The sequence below is a fragment of the Dama dama genome, chromosome 30 (genome assembly GCF_033118175.1).
Source record: "Dama dama isolate Ldn47 chromosome 30, ASM3311817v1, whole genome shotgun sequence".
In the NCBI taxonomy this organism is placed as follows: domain Eukaryota; kingdom Metazoa; phylum Chordata; class Mammalia; order Artiodactyla; family Cervidae; genus Dama; species Dama dama.
In genome coordinates this window covers 76,077,427-76,100,818 of record NC_083710.1, presented here as the reverse complement: position 1 = coordinate 76,100,818, position 23,392 = coordinate 76,077,427, and the positions used below count along the sequence as shown (strand labels likewise).

Below are 23,392 nucleotides of genomic sequence, written 5' to 3'. Positions count from 1 at the left end.
AATCATCCCTTTGATGTGCACCTCAGCTGCTGGGCTTCCCTGGTGGCTCAGATGGTAAAGAGTTTGTCTGAATTGCAGGAGACCCAGGTTTGATCTCTGGGTCAGGAAGATCCCCTGGAGGAGGGCATGGCAACCCATTTCAGTATTCTTGCCTGGAAAATCCCATGGACAAAGGAGCCTGGCAGGCTACAGTCCATGGGGTCACAAAGAGTCAGACACAACTAAATGAATTCACTCAGCCATGTGGGGCCAGTGTCCTATGTTTCTTCATCCTAAGTTTCCTCAGTTCAATTCAGTCTCTCAGTTGTGTATGACTCTTTGTGACCCCATGGACTGTAGCACACCAGGCCTCCCTGTCTGTCACCAATTCCTGGAGTTTACTAAATCTCATGTCCATTGAGTCAGTGATGCCATCCAACCATCTCATCCTCTGTCATCCCCTTCTCCTCCCGCCTTCAACCCTTCCCAGCATTATGGTCTTTTCAAATGAGTCAGTTCTTTGCATCAGGTGCCAAAATATTGGAGTTTCAGCTTCAACATCAGTCCTTCCAGTGAACACCCAGGACTGATTTCCTTTAGGATGGACTGGTTGGATTTCCTTGCAGTCCAAGGGACTCACAAGAGTCTTCTCCAACACCACACTTCAAAAGCATTAATTCTTTGGTGCTCAGCTTTCTTTACAGTCCAACTCTCACATCCATACATGACTACTGGAAAAACCATAGCCTTGACTGGGTGGATCTTGCAGGCAAAGTAATGTCTCTGCTTTTTAATATGCTGTTTAGGTTGGTTGTAACTTTTCTTCCAAGGAGCAAGCGTCTAATTTCATGGCTGCAGTCACCATCTGCAGTGATTTTGGAGCCCCCCCCAAAATAAAGTCTGTCATTGTTTCCACTGTTTCCCCATCTATTTGCCATGAAGTGATGGGACCAGATGCCATGACCTTAGTTTTCTGAATGTTGAGCTGTAAGCCAGCTTTTTCACTCTCCTCTTTCACTTTCATCAAGAGGCTCTTTAGTTCTTCGCTTTCTGCCATCAGGATGGTGTCATCTACATATCTGAGGTTATTGATATTTCTCCCAGAAATCTTGATTCCAGCTTGTGCTTCATCTAGCCTAGAGTTTCTCATGATGTACTCTGCATATAAGTTAAATAAGTTTCCTCAGGGTGCACCATTGGAGGGTGACTGCAGTGGCTGATGCTTATAATATCCTTTGTTTACTGATATGACAGGTAACATCTTTAGTTCACACTAGGTATTTATTAGAAATTAGTTCTCAAGGGAACATTCAAATCCCATTGACATATGATTTTATTTAAATATACTATACTTGAGCCCTATTTGTGCCTACAAAATAGCAATAATAAGAGTGTCCTTCAATGTTTTCAAGAGTAATAGTCAGAGAAAGAAATGGGCCTTAGAAACATTTAAGTATTAGGAAACATAATAACTGAAATAAAGTCGCCTAAAAATAGTTAAGTCATCGATTTGCCACACTACTTTGAATTTAGCACAATACCCCAAAGAATACTATCAGTTTTTATAACCTTACCTTTAAGGGTTATTAGAAAAATAAAAGATATTTGTTATAATATCAATATAAAATAATCAAAGTTCCTAGAAATTATCCAATTGGAAAAAGAAAGAATGACTTGCTTTTGTCATAGCAAAGGTACACTGAATTTTATTTTAATTTCTCAAATGACGTATAAGATCACTCCAGACATTAAGTTACTCCAGACATTATTACATAGAAGTTTCTAATAATTGCAATGCTCCAACTTACTGGTAAATATAAGAGTAAGTTCATAGAAAAAAAAATTAGTTCTCATTTTCCAAATCTGCAGCCTTTAGGATACAGTGTTTTTGTGGATTCTGAGAAGGGAAATAAAATCAATGATGATAAGTGACTTTGACTCGTTAAGTAATATTTTTGTTTTCCTGCCTACATCTTTTTGGTCTTCTTGGATGCTTATGCTCAAGTCTATGTTTGCCAGACATGCTGCACCTCTGAAAATAAAAACTTAACTACCCCACTAGTAAACTCACAACTTGGAAATGGCAATAATCAGTTTTCCAAACTGTGAGGTGCTGTGTACTATCTTGAAGGGAAAAAAAATCACACAGAGGTTATAATTACGTTTATTTAAAAAACTGTGATGGCTTAGTTTGTAAAGAATCCACCCGCAATGCAGGAGACCCAGGTTTGATTCCTAGGTTGGGAAGATTCACTGGAGAAGGGGGGATAGGCTACCCACTCCAGTATTCTTGGGCTGCCCTTGTGGCTCAGCTTATAAAGAATCTGCCTGCAATACAGGAGACCCCAGTTTGATTCCTGGGTTGGGAAGATCTCCTGGAGAAGGGAAAGGCTAACTACTCTAGTATTCTGGCCTGGAGAATTCCATGGACTATATAGTCCATGGGGTCTCAAAGAGTCAGACATGAGCGACTTTCACTTTCAAAAAAGTATTACTTAGCAAAATTAATTTTGATAACTAAAGCAAAATTAGTGTAACAAGGTTAACTGAAGTATTTTGCAACAGTTTATTTACCAACTTAGCACTTGGAATGAGTCTTAGATGGGATGGCTCTAAAAGGAGGAAGCATTCTGAAACCCACCAACCCTTTCCAGTACTGCCACAAGATTCCCCTCATTTGTTTAAAAATCAGGGCTCAATATCAGCTCCCCACTCACTGCCATTTGGTGGTATTTTTTGTTTCTCTATAGATATCATTGTATTTTCTCTCTCTCTTTTTTAAACTACTGGCATTGGCTTATTTCATATGCATTAATGTAAAAATAATCAAAGTTCCTAGAAATCAAATACTTATATGTTAAAAAATATTGTTTTGATATGTTCATGAATTGTTTCTCTTAAATGGCCTATTTGGGGAAATGAGTAATTTCTCACGTCCTGTTCATGCAGGAAGAATTGTAAATCGTTTCTCCAAAGACATTGGGCATATGGATGACTCGCTGCCCCAGATATTTCAAGACTTCATCCAGGTAAGGTAACAGTCTTGTCAGCATTCTCAAAGGGATAAACAAAGTGTTTGTTTTTCACCGCTTTTTCACAGGGGATGAGGGTGGGTATTTTAGCCTGGCAATGTGTTCTGTTATCTTAAGTAAAAGGCCCTGTTTGTAAGAGAAAGGTATGGCTGTGGTTGGGAGGCTGAGTTAACATATAAGTAATACCTGGTGCAGCCTCTGGTGGTTTAGTCAGTGAAGAATCTGCCTACAATGCAGGAGATCCAAGTTGGATCCCCGGGTTGAGAAGATTCCCTGGAGAAGGAAATGGCAACCTACTCCAGTATTCTTGCCTGGGAAATCCTATGGACAGAGGAGCCTAACAGGCTACAGTTCATGGGGTTGTACAGAGTCAGACATGACTTAGCAACTAAACCACCACCACAGTACCTGGTGCAGGAGTGACTACACACACATCAAGGATGGTTCAGAGCAGTGACACGCTTGGTAAGTGGTTCTCCATCTGCCTTCCAGGTGACTGGCATGGATTCCCTTCACTAAGCACATTTTGTAATACAGAAACAAACATCTCACATGGAAAGCTAGCGTAGATTAAAATATGTATTGTATGACCACAAAGAACAAATATCTACTGAATGATTTTTTTGTTTAATTTTTTTTGTTCTCATTTATCTGCTTTGTATTTTGGACAGAGCCAGATGTGGTTACTTACAAAGAAAAGATTAGTAATAATAAGGTGAAAATAATAGTTGAATAAGGACAATAAAGAGCAGTAATGGAAGAGGCAAAGCCTTTAAGCCAGTAATTTGAGTGCAGGATCAAAGTCATCTTAGAAAATGCCTTTTTTTGTTTTTGTAGACAGTTATTCTTCTCATGTGTTGATTGCTCTGTCTTACAGTGTTTTTAGGAAAAAAGAAATAATCACCGAAATTATTGTATCCAGCCTTTATTTTATCTGTGAACTTGAGGTTCTAAAGAATGATGTAGCATCACCTCAGCTCTCATCTCTTCATTCAATATTATCGCTCATGTTGGCTTTTTTTTCTGTTGTTTAATTCTGTCTGCTTTTCAATTATACAGGTTGTGGGGACTTTCTTCATTTACAAGTGTTCATTTTGGGGATGAAATGCTTTTATCAAAAAGCTGCACACACTTGATAATATACATGTTTCGATGCTGTTCTCTCAGATCAAGTGTGAAACAGATCGCCAGTCCAGGTTGGATGCATGAGACAAGTGCTCGGGGCTGGTGCCCTGGGATGACTCCGAGGGATGGGATGGGGAGGGAGGTGGGAGGGGGGTTCAGGATGGGAAACACATGTAAATCCATGGCTGATTCATGTCAGTGTATGGCAAAAACCACCACAATATTGTAAAGTAATTAGCCTCCAACTAATAAAAATAATTGGGGAAAAAAATAAATAAAAAAACAAAATAAATAAATAAAAGTTGCACACAGAAATGCAGCAGTGACTATCTGACTGCAGACAGCATCCACTGTTACCAATGAGAAGTAAGCTGAGATTTGGAGGCAGAGGACTTTTACTGCAAAGATGTCTGATTTTTCTATTTTTCTGCAAACTTATTTATAAATGTGTCCTGCTGAGTTTAGCTATGTAATTTATCCCTAGAAGCCATCTTTCCCTAAAAATAGTTTCATATTTTGACAGTGATTTTATACTTTGAAAAGATTTTGTGAAAGGTTCTGTTTCTTTGCTACTACAAGCTAGACCAGGGTTCGGTTTCCAAAGATGTCTGGCTTGCTATGTGCTTAGCAGATGTTTAGTTAACCCTCATAATCAGAATCTGTCACATATTTTTGCATAATGTAAACAGAGCCAGAGATAGATGCTACTTAATTTCAGTATAAAGCATTCTTTGCAATGTGATTAGAGAAAATTCTAGTCTCACTGATCCAACCCCAGATCTGCCACTTATAGTTCAATTATCTTGAAGTTTGGGACTTCCAGGTGGAGGTGTCCTGCAGGTAACTGGAAGTGGTGTTTGACAGAGACCTGTGTATTCTTTTGGGCTTCCCTGGTGGCTCAGCTGGTAAAAAACCCGCCTGCAATGTGGGAAACCTGGGGTTGATACCAGGGTTGGGAAGATCCCCTGGAGAAGGAAAGGGCTTCTACCCACTCCAGTATTCTGGCCTGAAGAATTCCAAGGACTGTATAGTCCATGGGGTTGCAAAGAGTCGTACACGACTGAGCGACTGAACTTAACTGAACTGAACTGACACAGTCAAAGGCTTAAATACCTATTTCACTTCATGCTTAATGTAAGCATGAGAGCAAGTAAAAGAGAATTCACATAAGAATGGGGTGAGCAAAAAGTATGGATGGCATGTTTATTTGAGTAAAATAAGAAAGCATTTTTACTGATATTTATAGAAAACATGTTCTTTGGCACAAGTTTCACAGGGACTAGCAGGAAAAGAATCTGTTGGAATTAAGCTTAAAGTAACATATAGGGATTATAGTAACATTAGGAATTCCTACAGGACTGTAAGCAATTTGGAAATCAAATGCTGAGAAGGTAAACAGAACCTTGTATTTCAAACTGTGCTTTTGAAAGGAGTATGCTAAAATCTGCCATATTAGAATACAGTGTTTATTCTACAGGTAGAGACTTTCTGGTGAGATTTTAATTATTTTACCATCATCCAAATACAGATATTAAATGTTTAAACTACTCAGCCTCATTCTGTGTCCTTGGGCTTTACATATTTATTAAAATTAGTTTTCTTCCCCCAACTCATTTTGCTTTCTGGGCTTAGAACTCATCTTTCTTGTGAAAGTTTCTTTTTTCTTATTTAAAGAGTAATTCTTAAATTGAAACATATTAGTGTATTCTATTTGTTGTTATTCAGTCGCTCAGTCATGTCCAACTCTTTGTGACCCCATGGACTGTAGTATGCCAGGCTTCCCTGTCCTTCACTGTCTCCTGGAGTTTGCTCAGACTCATGTCCATTGAGTCAGTGATGCCATCCAGCCATCTCATCCTTTGTTGTCCCCTTCTCCTCCTGCCTTCAATCTTTCCCAGCATCAGGGTCTCTTCCAATGAGTCAACTCTTCACATCAGGTGGCGTGTTGGAACTTCAGCTTCAGCGTCAACCCTTCCAGTGAATATTCAGGGTTGACTTTACAATTGACTGGTTAACCTTCTTGCTATTCAAGGGACACCTGTCTTCTCCAGCACCACAGTTTGAAAGCATCAGTTCTTTGATGCTAAGCCTTCTTTATGGTCCAACTCTCACATCCATGCTTGACTACTGGAAAAACCATAGCTTTGACTATATGGACCTTTGTTGGCAAAATGATGTCTCTGCTTTTTAATACACTATCTAGGTTTGTTGTAGCTTTTCTTTGAAGAAGTAAGTCTTTTAATTTCATGGCTGCAGTTACTGTCCTCAGTGATTTTGAAGCCCAAGAAAAAATCTGCCAATATTTTCAGTTTTTCCACATGTATTTGCCATGAAGTGATGGGACTGGATGCTATGATTTTAGTTTTCTGAATGTTGAGTTTCAAGTCAACTTTTTCACTCTCCTCTTTCACTTTCATCGAAGCACTTTAGTTCTTCTTGGCTTTCTGCCATAAGAGTGGTGTCATCTGCATATCTGAGGTTGTTGATATTTCTCCCAGCAATTTTGATTCCAGCTTGTGCTTCATCTAGCCCAGCTTTTCACCTGATGTACTCTGTGTAGAAGTTAAATAAGCAGAGTGACAATATACAGCCTTGACGTACTCCTTTTCCAATTTGGAATCCATCTGTTGTTCCATGTCTGGTTCTGACTGTTGCATCTTGACCTGCATACAGATTTCTCAGGAAGCAGTTAAGGTGGTCTGGTATTCCCATTTTCCATAGTTTATTGTGATCCAGACAGTTAAAGGCTTTAGAGTAGTCAATGAAGCAGTAGTAGGTATTTTCCTGGAATTCTCTTGCTTTTTTCTATAATCTGATGGATGCTGGCAATTTGATCTCTGATTCCTTTGGATAGAATTCCCAAATGGTATACTTCAAATGTGTTATAAGCATATTAACATAATGATTCCCCTTATATCTTGGGGCATCATGACTTGGGTGACTTGCTTCTGGCTTAACATGTTTCTTGCTATAGACACATCATTACCTCTGCTATAATGAGACAGGGGTCAAAAGCACTGGCCATGGTGACGTGGGCCATCAGACGGGCCTGAAATACAGTGAGATATGCAGCAGGGGGGATTGTGTGTGTAGCTTGGATTAGGCTCCTTGGAATTCCTGGGAGTGCTGAAGGAGGAAATGAGATTGGCTTCAAGGGAGGATGTTTGTTGTACACCATAAATTTTTGTTGCTCCTTAAGATTGTTGAATTTTTGCTTAGATACTGGTTTTGTCTTATTATAACTTCTGTAAAGAGTTTGAGACAGGTGGGAATAAAAGGTTCACAAATGCATATACATAGATACATATAAATGTAAACCCATACATCGTGCGTTTGTATATATATTTATATAATCTAATATCCAGAGCACTATGAAATTGGCTATAGGGTGACCTACAGGTAGAAATAAAACTCTTAAGAAGAAAGCCTGTTTGCATTCCTTCAGAATTTAGGGGCATGAAATCTGAAGGACCTAATCTAACTTGGGAACTTCTGAGAGCAGAAGTTACTAATATTTTGTGGGCACTCAAGGAAAAAAGTTTGGCACAGCTTCTGTGGTCCTTCTTTTTGATCTTACCTCTGCTTCCCAGGTAATCTACCAGGCTGGGTTAGTCTTAAAAGGCCCTAACCTGGGGAGAACCAGATTATTGAAATTGGTTGTCCAAATGATGTGAGTCTGCTAAAAAACTGTAATTTAAATTTTTTCCTAATTGACATTTTACAAGTCATTAGTCACAACTAGTGATGGCAAGTTGAGTGACTTAAGACCAGAACATAGAAGGAGCTAGAAGGACCCCTTCCCATGAAGGGTGTAATAGAGTGGGATGCACAGCTAATCTGGTGCCTGTAAGAAATTGTTTTCTGTAGGCATAATATGAAAGGTCACCCCTATTTTTCTTCACTTAAGATGGGAATTTATTTCTTCAGAATTGTATCATCTTCACTCTGAGTTTTATATTGTTACCATGGCAGAGATGGGGAGAAACAGGAAAAGCACATGGGTCTTCGTCCAGATAATACACTTTGGTTCACAAGGGCTCCTGGCCACAGAGTCACAGTTCTGGATGTTTCCTCCTCCTTCCACGTGCCTCCTGCCTGCAGCTGTGACTCTGGGATTCCCTGAGTACAAACTGCTCCTGTCTTTCTCCAGGATAAGCAATACCTTCCTGGGAAACTTTAAGACAACAGATTACCCTCCCAACTTCATGTTTCTTGTCTGTAAAAGGAAGTAACAATTCTTGCTTTTCTCATTCACAAAATGGTTGTGAAGATCTTCAGAGAAAACTGATGTGCAAGAACTGTGAAGTGATAACCAGAGTCTCTGTGATACAGGCATTAACCTGCTAACCCACCCCTCAGAGATGCACTGGGGCCAGCTGCCCTGGGCTGACCAAGCATGGGGTGCAGGTGCTGGTACTGAAGGACACAGAACAACTAGTGTTATCTCAGACAAGCATCTCAACCTTCCCAGTCCAGCTCCCTTTTGGTCAAAATTTCTATCAGCTGTGCTTATTCCCTGCAGATTATTCATGCCATTTGTTCTGTTTGTTAAACCAGCCTGTGAAATTCCATCTTCTGTCGCTTCTTTGAGTCCTCAAGAAAGAGTTTATGTGTTCTCTATAGTTCTGCTGCACTCTGTGGCTTGGGTAGATGATCATGGATTTGTATCTATCTGAGATGGTAAACTTCAGAGGCCTTGGCCCAGACCACGTGAATCTGCACGTCTCCACCATCTCACCCCACTTTCATAGCAGGCAGATGATATGTTGACTGCATTCCTGTCGCCTGAAGCTATATACCATGATAATCATATTTCCCTGATAAAGATAGATACCTAAATTAGCATCATTCAGTGACTTCAATTTCTATTCTACTTGTTGTGTTTTTGGAACAAGATCATTTTCCAAAATGGAATCACCTCATGGAATGAGGAATGGAATGAGGTGATTAAGTGAGTGTTCATGGAACTCTTAGCACAGTGCCTTGCATATAGTAAATACCTGGTTGATAGCATCTGCTGTTGTAATAATAATTAGTCTTTGAAATGGACATTTTATGTCCTTAGCATAATGATAGAAAATTGGCTATATGTTGGGGGCAAGTTTAAATGAGCCAAAGTTAAATGGCTCATAGCTGGGCTCTTTAGCTCCATGACTATATGCTTTGCAGTCTCCATCAAATTGCACTTTCTCTCCTTGTGCCTCATGGATGTCCATCTGTAAAATAATTACTAAAATAATACTATTACTCAGTATGGCTAATGTGAGGAGTAGTGAATTAGTACTACCGGTGAAGTTTTAAATGTTTGGTCTTATATGCAGTTAGCGCTCAGTAAAAGTTTACTATGCAGAGAAAACAAAGAAAGAGGGATTCTTACTTTCAAAGGTCATTTTAATTTTTGCCTACATTTCTAGACACTGAATTTGTAATTAACCACTTCTTTATCCCTACAGGCATAGCTGCGGTACCTGGATTCCTCACCTGTGAAAACTGCTCGCTCATCTCTTCACTAACACCTACTGACTCTTGATAGTTTGGGATGCAACTCCTACTCTCTGAGCCTCAAATAGTCTCATCTGTTAGAAGTAGTAATGCCTTAAAAAAAAAAAAGTAATAATGCTTGTCTTATAGAGCTACTGAGTATATCAAAAGAACTAATACCCAGAAAGTTCTTTTTTTTTTTTTTCATTTATTTTTATTAGTTGGAGGCTAATTACTTTACAATATTGTAGTGGTTTTTGTCATACATTGACATGAATCAGCCATGGATTTACAAGTATTCCCCATCCTGATCCCCCCTCCCACCTCCCTCTCCACCCGATTCCTCTGGGTCTTCCCAGTGCACCAGGCCTGAGCTCTTGTCTCATGCATCCAGCCTGGGCTGGTGATCTGTTTCACCATAGATAATATGTATGTTTTGATGCTGTTCTCTTGAAACATCCCACTCTCGCCTTCTCCCACAGAGTCCAAAAGTCTGTTCTGTACATCTGTGTCTCTTTTTCTGTTTTGCATATAGGGTTATCGTTACCATCTTTCTAAATTCCATATATATGCATTAGTATACTGTATTGGTCTTTATCTTTCTGGCTTACTTCACTCTGTATAATGGGCTCCAGTTTCATCCATCTCATTAGAACTGATTCAAATTAATTCTTTTTAATGGCTGAGTAATATTCCATGGTGTATATGTACCATATCTTCCTTATCCATTCGTCTGCTGATGGGCATCTAGGTTGCTTCCATGTCCTGGCTATTATAAACAGTGCTGCGATGAACATTGGGGTGCACATGTCTCTTTCAGATCTGGTTTCCTCAGTGTGTATGCCCAGCAGTGGTATTGCTGGGTCATATGGCAGTTCTATTTCTAGTTTTTAAAGAAATCTCCACACTGTTCTCCATAGCGGCTGTACTAGTTTGCATTCCCACCAACAGTGTAAGAGGGTTCCCTTTTCTCCACACCCTCTCCAGCATTTATTGCTTGTAGACTTTTGGATAGCAGCCATCCTGACTGGCGTGTAATGGTACCTCATTGTGGTTTTGATTTGCATTTCTCTGATAATGAGTGATGTTGAGCATCTTTTCATGTGTTTGTTAGCCATGTGTATGTCTTCTTTGGAGAAATGTCTGTTTAGTTCTTTGGCCCATACCCAGAAAGTTCTTATCAGTATGTTTGACAGATGATAATATATACACAAAAAACATTAGGGCACACAATAAATATCATGAGGACTACCTATAATTTTATTTATTTGGATGGAAAAGCATTCTTTATCATTTCATCACATCTTTTGAGGAAAGGAGTTTAATCCTAACAGAAGAACCCATTAACGTTTATCTTTGAACAGTATCCTTGATAAGGAGTCCTCCATATTATTTTCGCTATTTCAGACATTTCTTCTTGTGATTGGTGTGGCGATTGTGATGGTGGCAGTGATTCCTTGGATTGTGATACCCGTAATTCCCCTTGGCATCATTTTCTATGTTCTTCGGCGATATTTCTTAGAGACGTCACGAGATGTCAAGCGCCTGGAATGTACAAGTGAGTACTGGGGCTCCCAGGTTGGGATGGCAGTGCAGGCTGGCTTCCATGTATGTTGTAATTAACCTTACCCCTAAAATCCTGCAGACTCTGTCTTCTGGCATTTCTAGCCAACATAATATGAGTCAGTGTGTCCCTAAGGCATGTGGAGCTGGTGGTGGGTCAGCTATAGCATTGCATTTTAGCAGAAAGAGGATGAATGTGAGTGCCATGAGGACAGAGGGACCATTCTGTCTTGTTTATGACACACTTCCTAACAGAGCAGCTTCTCAATAAATATTTCCTAAAAGATAAAATACTTCATCATGTTTGAACTCATGTATCACTCAACTGTGTCCAACTCTTTGCAACCCCATGGACTATACAGTCTATGGAATTCTCCAGGCCAGATACTGGAGTGGGTAGCCTTTCCCTTCTCCAGTGGATCTTCCCAACCCAGGAATAGAACTGGGGTCTCCTGCATTTCAGGCGGATTCTTTACCAGCTGAGCTACCAGGTAAGCCCAGAAGGAAAATAGGGGATTTTTCTTCTTCTGAAATTACCAGAAATGACAAGGAAAGGAAAAGATTAGGAAAATGAAGGTGGTATCAGGAAATATATGTCAGAAGTGATATATTTGAAAAGCACATCCATTCAAAGGTGGCAATTAAATTGCAGTTATTAAATGCTTTGAAAAGATAAGCCCTGTTATTTTCAGGTTTGCTCTTTGTCAATTTGGGATAATGCCATACTGTTTGTGGTCCTGCCTCCCCAAGGCTGTTCATATATTAATAACTGAAAATAATTCCCTTAAGAGGGAACAGGAGAGGGAACCATTCAGTAAGCATTTAGTCTGTTACTCCATTCAACTTTCTAGTTTTACAATAACGGAGAACACATTTTAAGATTAATTATTCTATTTTGCAGGTAATCAGAGATAATGAAATAAAGCAGAGCTTATCTCACTGTTAATGCACAAACATTTCATCAATATTAAAACAAAAAATCATGAGGAAAGTAGAATTGTTACATATTTTTTAAAAGGTATAACAAAAATAGCCAAAAAGCAAGGAAGGAATATGTTTGTATCAGAAACCACAGCCATGGTTAGTTACTACAAACCAATACCAACTTGATTTCTAGAAATCAAGTCAAGAAGTGAAGTGTATTGATCCCATGGTTCTTCATATCTACCAAGTTGAAAAAAATCTAAGTTCATCAAGATAAGGGAAGATTTTTTATTGTTGTATTTGCATGTTTTTAATGATAAAGAGTCCTTAAGAAGCATTTATCCCAAGTGTTTGGATGAAGGATAGAGGGTGGCACTTTTATAAAAGCTGTATAAAAAGTTCTCACTCCTCAAGAGAACCAGCTGACCTCCCATGAGGTCTGGTCTTGTGACGTTTGGGTGCAAGGAGAGCAGTAGAGTCCAGGTGTGTGTGACATTCTGCTGATGTGACTTGGTAGCATGGTGGGACCTGGGGAAGCAGAAGAGGAAGTGATGAGCTCCATCCAGTCTTCTGTGTAGACAAAGCCTTAGATGTTTTATAATTTGAGATCCCTCATGAAATGGAGAGATTCAACAGTCTTGTAAAGTAAGTCTCTGATACATTCAGAGAGAGGTTGTTCCGAAAGGAACACTTGACAGAGATCTCTTCTTGGGGTAAGAGTCACTTTCTATCCATATGGAAGTGGAGAGAAGGGCACCTCCTGAAATTTTTTTCAAGAAGTAGTACAGGATTTTCTCAGTATTGATCTGGAGAGTCTGAGAACTTTGGCCCCATCCCTGTGGAATATTGGGATTTTTTTCCACCTTGAGGCTGCAACAATGTGAGACAGTATTAGTCAGAGAGAAGTACATAAAACCAGGATGGTGTTTCGTTGCCCCTTTCTAGCCAGTTGGCAGAGTGAGAATTCTGTCTAAAAGGGGCCTATGATCAACCAGCAATGTCTGTGATGGGCACTAATAAGGAAGGGTTAGTATGTGTGCTACATGTATTCAGACCACGGATCCTCATGTCTGCTGTTTTAAGGGGTTCTCATGGCAGATTCTCAAGGACTTTGTTTGACCTATAGTGCTTAATAAGATGCAGAGTAATAACAAAGGCTGTTGGATATTAACTGAGTAAGATTTGGGGATTTTCTGAACACAAATAACAAAGTCTTGAGATAAATGTATGTAGTCATACAAGGGCATCCTTAACCATGATTTTTCTCTCTCCGAGACACTTTGGCTGTGATTAAAAGCCCAGCCTTGGGAATAAGACAGAGTTGAGTCTGCTCTACCACTTAGGTGGGTTAATATACTTAATCTTGGGCAGTGAGTGCTCTTAATCCCTCAGACTGTGGGGTTCTCATGAGGATTTCTTGAGCTGACGATTGTAAAGTGCTTGCTGGCCACCACCAAAGGCACCAGAACCTTGTACATGAGGGAATTAAGAATACAGTAACAACTAGTATGTCTCACATAGGGCATAAGTGATTACCTGCAGCATGGCTGTCAATCCATGGTCGTGCATGTGGTTCCCTGCCCTCCCCCTGCCGGGGAAGATCTGCAGGCCCTGTGTGTGTGTGTTCCCAAGTGTCCTCAGGAATGTGGAGGACACAGCTGTCAATCGTGTGAACTGTAGCGGTACATGTGTCTGTGACTGCTGACTGACGTCATGGCTGTTACACAGTCTGTTTCAGGACAGGGAGCTCAGTCTTTGTGGGAAAAGAGATTTACACTAGGCAAGGTAGTACCAGAGCTTTGACATCTGCTATCCCTCTGTACTAGTTAATTTTCTTTGTAGACCCTCCAGTTCACTCATCCTGGCATTCTGTTCAGCCCTAAGTGGGGTTTGAAAGAAGCAGGATGGCTTTTCAAAGGTCCTGATTCCCACTGGCCCGCTGTAACTCTTGGACATGAGGTGAGGTAGGTGGTGGGATGTTTGGTTCCCTGGTGTTCAAGGCTGAGATGACACATGGTTTCTAAAGTCAACCCCGACCTCCATCCCTGCTGGAGAGAATCACCGTCAGCTTTTTGATCTGACAGGGAAGCAGGTGAGGGAGGCCATGCTGAAGAGTTCATTCCAGGACTCTCCCTGGGTGAACCGCCATGTCTACTTCCTTCTCAGAAGCCTTGTCTATGATGAATAGTGTTGATGTCACAACATTCGCTGTGAAACAAGAACCTGGTTCTAATGAGTTTTCTGTGCTCTCTTTTGACTTGGATTCTTGGCATCCTCCTGACAGGGTGATGGGCTCCGGAATTCACCTGCATCATCCCTGTGAGCACCCTGCTTCCTGACTGATGAGTTCTGGGGGTGGGTTGGGACACATGCTGGGACTGCAGAGAAGGCCTGTGTAGAGCTCCCAGCCTCTCTTATTTGCAACATGAGCTTGGTCTGTGTTTGTTTGCTGTCTTAAAAGTGAAAAATTAAAGGAAACTAAAATAAACAAAAAGTTTAAAAGTTACTCAGTGAAATGAACAGGGAGAATATTGTGGATGCTGAAGTAAGACCACAGACATGTACCTGGATGGTCAGAAGCACCAAGAAGTCACTTTAGGCTCTTTGTGTTAATTACATATAGGGAGAATGTTAGATCATGTCCCAGTTCACAGAAGATTTTTTTCCTAAAAGCAATTTCACAGGTGAGGGCCCCTCACACTTAAGGTTCCTGGTCAGATTCCATTTGGAAAGAGCTCCAGGGCTGAGTGGATGATCAGCTGGCCCCCAGCCCATGCTGTCCTCCCCCAGCCCAGGGCTTCCCACCCCGTCTGAGCCCCAGTGTCTCATAGGAGGAAGGCTGCTCCTTCCTTCCTTGTAGAACCAGGGACACCAAGCGCAAGAGGAGGTTCTGTGTCTTTGCCCATTTGTGCCCCTGCCCCTCTGCCACACACACCTGCAGTGCCCAGGTGTACATTGGTACTGGCTGAACTGTCGCCCAGACAGGCATTCACATACTGTGCTAAGGAGTCAGACCCTGAAAATAGTTTGGAGTTCTCCCCCTCAATTCTTTTTCCTCATCATTTTATATAACCTCTGTAGCTGCCTTCAAGATAAGCGACTAACTTCCTCTAAGCACCCAGATATTGCCAACAGGTCTTCTCTAGGAGATGCACAAGTAACAGAGTGATGTCAGTATTTCCTGCTGGTAAAGCACAAGTTATCACTCATGACAGAGGCCACAGACTCACAATCTTCCCCTGAGAACAAGTTATAGACTTTTTCATGGTTCATGGTGGGAATGAGAACCGTAAGGGTCCTCCTGCTCATCAGCCTATAGCCCACCTGTTCCCTGATGGACAGGAACAGAAGCCTGACCCTGGTGCTCATGGTCACTGTGCTGTTAGAGAAGATGGCAGGAAATGAATGGTTAGTCATGTACCACCAGGCTTCAAAGCCACTGTCAGAGTCTAAGGTGATGTGGGAGTCATATGCCAGAGTGACCTCCAAATGCCTCAAATATCCATCAGGTTCCCAGAGCAGAAGTCAAGACCATTCAAAGACTCCTCATCTGCCGGGTCCTGTGGACACAAGGGCGGTGCAGTAGGTGCTCCGTGATCACACAGAGACTCCTGGCGCAGGTGCAGGGAGAGCCCCTGGATGGGGGAGACAGCAGACTGTCTGCTCCCTTACTCGTCTCACCCTGTCCTATGTCTGGTTCTAGTTCAGGGTGGGGGATGTACTGACTCTATCCCAGACCTTAGGTTACTCATCTAAGGTGGAGACCACATGCAGGTAACTTATCAAAATTCAGGGTGGTGAGGACTCTCACAGAGAATTAAATTTTAAAATGCTACTGATTTATTTATTTTTTTCCAATTATTTTTATTAGTTGGAGGCTAATTACTTTACAATATTGTAGTGGTTTTTGCCATACATTGACATGAATCAGCCATGGATCTACATGTGTTCCCCATCTTGAACCCCACTCCCACCTCCCTCCCCATCCCATCCCTCTGGGTCATCCCAGTGCACCAGCCCCAAGCACTTGTCTCATGCATCCAACCTGGATTGGCGATCTATTTCACACTTGATAATATACATGTTTTGATGCTGTTCTCTCAAAAGAGGAACAAAATTACTCAGCCATGAAAAAGAATGAAATATTGGCATTTGCAGCAATATGAATGGATCTAGAGAATATTATTCTTAATACATTAAGTTAAAGACAAACATCACTTATATGTGGAATCTAAAGAGTAATACAAGTGAATCTGTATACAAAATAGGAACAGACTCAGCAGTGTAGAAAACAAACTTGGTTATGAAAGGGTAAGGGAGAGAGGGATAAACTAGGAGTATGGGATTAACAGGTACACACTACTGTTTATAATATAGGGAAGCAACAAGGAACACAGGAAATTTTATCTTTTCATATTGTTCATGGGGTTCTCAAGGCAAGAATACTGAAGTGGTTTGCCATTCCCTTCTCCAGTGGGCCACGTTTTCTCAGAACTCTCCAACATGACTCACCTGTTTTGGGTGGCCCTACATGGCATGGCTCATTGTTTCATTGAGTTAGACTAGGCTATGATCCACGGATAAGATGGTTGGATGGCATCACCAACTCAATGGACATGAGTTTGAGCAAGCTCCAGGAGATGGTGAAGGACAGGAAAGCCTGGCATGCTGCATTCCATGAAGTCTCAAAGATTCAGACATGACTGAGCAACTGAACAACAACAGGGAATTTTATTCAGTATCTCGTAACAACCTATAATGGAATATAGTCAGAAAAAATAATCAAATCACTATGCCATATACTGCAAAGAGTCGGGCATGACTGAGACTGAACTGAACTGATGCCAGAAACTAAAACATTATTGTAAACCAGCTGTACTTCAGTATGTCTTTTTAAAAAAATAGTGAACAATTTGCAACTGGAGAGATGCCAGAGAATTTGGAAGGAGGTGTATTTGAGGAGGACCTTGATATAAAGAGCCAGTAAAGAGTTTCTTTATCTAAATCTAGCTGTGATTTGAGTTTGATCAAAGATAGATTCAAAGAGAATCTTTCATTTCCAGGTTGTGAGCAGGACTTTGAGGGTCACATGGAGGAGTCTCTCCAAAAGGGACGCCATCATTCCTCCCCCAGGCAGCCCATCAGGAAGCCCCAAGTGTGCCCTTTCACGGAATGTGTGACCACAGAGCCCGGGAGGCAGTGGTTTCCTCGCATCCAGCCTCCTTGACTTTCTCTGTCGTGTGTCTGTCTCTGCTTCCCCAGCACGGAGCCCGGTGTTTTCCCACTTAGCATCTTCTCTCCGGGGACTCTGGACCATCCGGGCGTACAGAGCCCAACAGAAGTTTCAGGAACTGTTCGACACACACCAGGACTTGCATTCAGGTCTGTAAGTTTCTGGAAATGATTTCAAAGGTGGAATGTGCTACCTTCTGAGGCCTGGCCTCCCTCTCAGGTGGCCTTGCTGGCCAGCTCCTTTCTTTGTGCAACCCCAAATCACCTTCTTCACACCCCTCCCCCACCCCCTCCTCTCAGCATCCCCTCTGTGCTCCCCTCTTCTGCCCTTACCCCTGCTTTTATCCCTTGACTGGCTTGCAATGTCCTTCCATCATGGTGCCCTGTGGCTTTCTGTTACTTTAGGGTGGGGAGAGGGGTAGCAACAAACTTTTTGGCAAAGAGCCAGATATAAAATATTATAAATTTTGTGTGGTGTGCTGTCTCTGTTGTAACTTTTCAACTTTCCTGTTGTAGCACAAAGACAGGCAAAGGTAATACATCAGCAAACAGCTGTGGCTGTGTTCCAGTAAAACTTTATTTGTGGAACTGTGAGTGGAACTGAGTGGTGACCATTCTTGGCCCACAGGCTGTGGTTTGCCAATTCTCTTTTCAGAGTATACAGAGTGGCAAACATGACTGAGGAAAATAATTTCCTGATTTTCTGACCACTTGATGTGTGTTATTCTTTGTGTGATATCTTTATCAGTAAAGATATTTTTCTAGGTAGAAATTTCAGAATTTCTTCTAAGACTATAAAATTTTGGCCTATCTCTCTAACCTTTATTGAATTTTGAAGAGAAAAGGACATTTTGAAAGCCACATGCAGATCCTGTTAGCTGATGGTCCTTTAGACACTGGCTCCTGAAAGTGGACACATGCAGGGCTCTCTAGTGAGGGCAGAAGGTGCTGGAATCAGAGTGTGAGCAATTCTCTCTGTTGTTGGAGAGCTTGGAACAGTCAACCCTGTGGGAGGAGATTTCACATTGAGGCCCAGCACTTCAGGGAACACATCAGCGAGACTATTTTTCCATCTTCTTCCTTATGATTGTATTTCTGTTTATAATCTGTGGGTTGAATTTTTTGGTGCCTGTTTCCCACAAAGCCCCTGAACTGATTCCTGTGTGTCCCATACATTGTCTTATGTTAGAACCTAGTTTTCTGGAATCTTCAGATTCCTTGGGTATAAACTTTGCTGTCCTATCTTGTGTAAAATCTTCTGTGGCTCAACTGAGCAAAGTGTATTTCCTTGTTCAAAGCAACTAACATGATTTTACTACTAGTTCATTATGCATATTACTGTTCACAAATTCAGAGGCTTGGTTCCTACTTTTGACGACATCCCGATGGCTAACTGTGCTTCTGCATGTCATCTGTGCCATCTTTGTCACTGTTGTTGCCTTTGGGGCCCTGATTCTGGCAGAAAGTAAGTACAGATGTGAATGAGTATTTGTGGTATGCTTACAGGTTATAGCTTCATTTACAGTTATTAAATTTTTGCCACCTTGCCTAATACCACATACTGTTTGGGTATAATGAACTGTATTAAAACATTTGCAGCATGTAATTCCACAGTGTGGTTCATAAGAAGTCATGTGTCTTAATGAGAACTTCTGTGTTTTTATCTTTCTTTGAGTGGGCTGAGGTCTATGCAAATGTAGCAAGCTGACTTTCTGAAAGTTCTAGGTAGTATCCCATAGTTGGGAGGAGAGAACCAAGTGTACCATTAAGCCTTTTATTCAGCTTAGATTTTAGTTATAGGTCTACTGAGATCTCTTAGGGGTAGGTGCCTAGTGTACAGGGGTGAGAAGATTCTCTGTAACATAGAACACTGTCCTCACTGCTGTGTGGGTACCAGAGGAACATATGTTGGCCTGTGTGGTAACAGCGTTGAATCTTTATTTTATTTTGCCACACTGTGTGGCTTGCAGGATTCCCTAAGCAGGGATTGAACCGTGACCATGGCAGTGAAAGCACTGATTCCTAACCACTGGACTGGCAAGGAATTCTCTGAATCTTTAATATGGAACAATGATAGTAGTATTTTAGATCTAAAAGCACTGGCTCTTAAAATCTATTGCCTTGTTTTTTTTTGTAGTTTCTCATGCAGCTGCACTGGATATAAAATGTGAAAATATATAATGATTCCTGAAATCACAATGATCAAAGTCTGAATGATGTAATCCTCACCTATATAATACTGTCAAGTGTATGTCAGTCCTGTTGGGATTGATAAACTCATCCAATAGTCTATGAATTCATATTGGATTTTTTTTCACTGAATCATGATCTTAATCAACAGATAGTAAAAGTGTGAATAATACTATCATTACATGAGAACAATTTGAATATAAAGGAGTCTTCTTAAAGTAACAGAAAGAGCTAGGTGAGGGGTTGAGACTGACTTGATTCCCCTTCTTCTTCCTCATTTAGCTTTGAATCCTGGGCAGGTTGGCTTGATACTGTCTCTTGCCCTCATGTTCATGGGGATGTTCCAGTGGTGTGTCAGTCAAAGCAATGAAGCTGAGGATATGGTGAAGTATATTTTCATGTTCTTATTGCTTTCAAGTCACCTTTCCATTAAATGACATATAAACAATTCTTATGTAAAATAGTAAAACTCTTGTTTTAAAATCATGGTTAACAGAGTTTTTTTCATCCTCCTCAATCTCTTTAAAGTTAACACAAAATAAAATATGTACATTTTTTTTCATATTGTTTTTTGTTTGCCACGTCAGCAAGTTTTATATTTATCACAAACTATCTTCAAATATAATAAATGTCTGTAGGAGGGAGGTTCTGAAATCCTGGAGAAGATATAAGCTAATTTCTTATCAGTTTGTTTATTTTTGTCCTTAATGGGTAATTCCTCATTTTTGGCAAAAGAAGAATTCAGTATTTTGTAGTTAGTTTATTAGGAGGTTCCTCTGTCCCTCTTTTTAGCATTTATTTTTGCACTTGTTGAACACCTGAATTTGCTGGTGTCCTTTCTTTCTGATAGGATAAGCTTCCTCTCAGAATGAGCTACCAAAGGTATGGAGTTATGGTTGTTTAGGAGACCTTTGTCAATATGTAAATTATACTCTTTTGAATAGTTGCACCTTCCTCTAAAGGGACTAAAATAATAAAAACAAAATCTTTCCATTTTGATCTTCTAATAGAGTAGAAAGTGACTATTATTAAAATGAGGTTGGATGATCATGCAGTTCCTCTCAGCTATAACACGTGGCCCTTCTGTAGCCACACATTACTGATAGGTGTTCATAAATATTCTTCTTTTTAACAAAATTCTCTTGTTCTTTTTTTATTCAGGCATGAAAAGTGGATAAGTGAAACCTTTAGAATTCATTTCTCTAATTTTTTTAGTTTCAGTATAATGTTGAAGGAAGTAGCTGTAAATGAAAGTGCTATAAGACAATGAACAAGTCTGCAAATCATCATAGGCCTCATCAAACTCTTCTGTGTTTGTGGATGCTAAGACCTGAGATATTCTGAAACATATAAAAGCAGAATGTTTCATTTACAATCTCTTAACATCCATAAACAAGACCCTCTGTTGCTGACCTATGTGATGTCATATGTGTTTCAGATGATTTCAGTAGAAAGAGTAACTGAATATACAGAGCTTGAAAAAGAAGCGGCCTGGGAATATGTGTATCGTCCACCACCATCCTGGCCCCATGAAGGAAGGATTGTCTTTGATGAAGTGAATTTCATGTATGGCTTGTATGGGCCTCTGGTATTGAAGGACTTGAAAGCATATGCTTACCAAGGAGTAAAGGTTTGTTTCAGCCATTTGCCTCTTTAAAGTCAAGCTAAAGATTTAATGACGTATTTGCTCTTGGCTTCCACGTCAGTGAGTCAAGGGGACTGTGTTCCTCTTGGATATGGATTAGATCAGTGACATCGTAGGTGAATCTTTCTTGGAAACTGACCATGGAATGGGGATCCCAGTACTTCTTTGTTGTCATGAACTCCCTCATGGTGGTCGGTGGGCCCTGGGCTCTGGGCTGGGACTTAACCTGACCCAGGACACTATATTGGATACCTGATTATTCATGAGGCATCTGGGAAGTCAGCCCTGGCCCCCTGTCCATAACTCTCCATATCTCCTCCCTTCCCATCCTTTTTTCTTTGTGTTTCTGAAATCTTCTCTTCCTTGGTGGTGCCCTGCAGTTACAGTCTCCTCCTCTGTCCCTTGGCCCTTCCCATAGACTTGTCCTTCACTTACCCACACTTAGCTGCCATCCTCCTGTCATCCCACCCACAGACTACTTCTTTCTTTAGCACACATATATCCTTACTGGCCTGGGTGTGTTGCTGCTAGAATCATAGTATAACCCCAAGCCCACTCCAGCAAGGGCCATGGGAAGAGCTTGTGGCCACCAGAGAAGAGCCCAGAATCACCACTCAGTCAGGGGTGAGGAACCAGAGCCCTCAGGTGGAGACAGGTGGGGGCAGGGCCCAGAGACTTGCTCAAAGTCAAAAACAAATTGAAGGGAGCAGAAGATTGACACTGGAGACAGCAGACAGGTTTGTGATCTGGTCCTGCCAGCTTCCATGTCTTTTGGCAATGTTCCATTACATTCAGCTTGGGGCCCTCAGCTGGGACTAGGGTTGGCTTTTCAAAGAGAATAAACTAGAACAGAAAAGGTGGTAGGAAACCCTTTCACACCTCTCTCTCCAGTCTCAAGTCCTCACATTCATATCCCCTCTACACTTGAGTCATGTGTAGGTTCTCCCAGAGCATTATGCCCTCCCAGATTCCAGTGTGTACACACTGCCTCTCTACCTCAAAGACCCTTCCCTTCTGTCATCTGGCTGGTGAAAATCTCATTTTCACAGTCAACCTTAATACATCTGCCTCTTCAAGATTTTTTTCTGCTTCTGTAGCATCTTACACACTCTTTTAAGATAGAGTTAATAGTACACCTGTGTTCAGAGCAGCCAAAAGATGGAAACAGCACAGGTATCCATCAGGAAAGGGACAGATAAATGGATAAACAAATGTGGTATATCCTTACAAGGAAAGAATATTCAGCCTTAAAAAACAAAAGAAAATTCTGATTGATTGTAGGTGAACCCTGAGGACATTATGATATATGAAATAACCCAGACATAATACTGTATGATTCCATTAATATGGGTTTTCTAGAGTAGTCAAATTCATAAAGACAAGAAATTGAATGGTGGATTCCAGGGATTGATGGAGGGAAATGGGGACTTGTTTAATGGGTACAGAATTTCAGTCTTACAAGGGAAAACATATTCTGGGGGTTGGTTGCACATCAGTGTGAATATACTTAATACTATAATCATACCATGATTAACATAAAAGCTAGCATCTATGATATGCTTTGCAATTTGGGGTCTGTAGCTTACAGAACCCTGAGGCTTCTTAAGATTGGAGCATCTTATTTTCATCTTTGTTCCTATGAAAGTGGCATTCTGCAGGGCACAGAGAGGGTGCTGAGGACTGCTGGCTGTAAGGGTGAGTAACATACAAGTGTGAGCACTAGTAACTAACACACACAGAAGAAAACCCTATAAACAACTGATTACCTAGTGTGTCAAGTATTTAAATAGTCACTCTTTAAAACTCTTTCTACCACAGACCTATCTATTGAAGTATAGGAATAATTTAAAGAATGGTACCCTTATGATCACTTGAGCATTCTTTGAGATGCTCAAGTGATCATAAGAGTTCCTATTTTATCGGAAATAGATGGGGAAAGAGTGGAAATAGTGGTTGACTTTATTTTTTTGGGCTCCAAAATCACTGCAGATGGTGATTGCAGCCATGAAATTAAAAGATGCTTACTCCTTGGAAGGAAAGTTATGACCAACCTAGATAGCATATTAAAAAGCAGAAACATTACTTTGCCAACAAAGGTCCGTCTAGTCAAGGCTATGATTTTTCCAGTAGTCTTGTATGGATGTGAGAGTTGGACTATACAGAAAGCTGAGTGCCAAAGAATCGATGCTTTTGAACTGTGGTGTTGGAGAAGACTCTTCAG

The 23,392-nt window shown here is 40.9% G+C and overlaps 1 protein-coding gene across 1 annotated transcript in view; it reads left to right on the top strand.

Annotated features, from left to right (window-relative positions):
• The window catches only part of LOC133049371 (ATP-binding cassette sub-family C member 4-like), a 157,169-nt gene that overhangs the window by 101,253 nt on the left and 32,524 nt on the right, over window positions 1-23,392 (top strand). Inside the window, exons 22-26 of the mRNA XM_061133344.1 lie at window positions 2,929-3,008; window positions 11,025-11,175; window positions 17,367-17,486; window positions 19,809-19,909; window positions 20,965-21,156. Coding sequence (XP_060989327.1) covers window positions 2,929-3,008; window positions 11,025-11,175; window positions 17,367-17,486; window positions 19,809-19,909; window positions 20,965-21,156 — 644 coding nt within the window. The remainder of the gene's footprint in view (window positions 1-2,928; window positions 3,009-11,024; window positions 11,176-17,366; window positions 17,487-19,808; window positions 19,910-20,964; window positions 21,157-23,392) is intronic.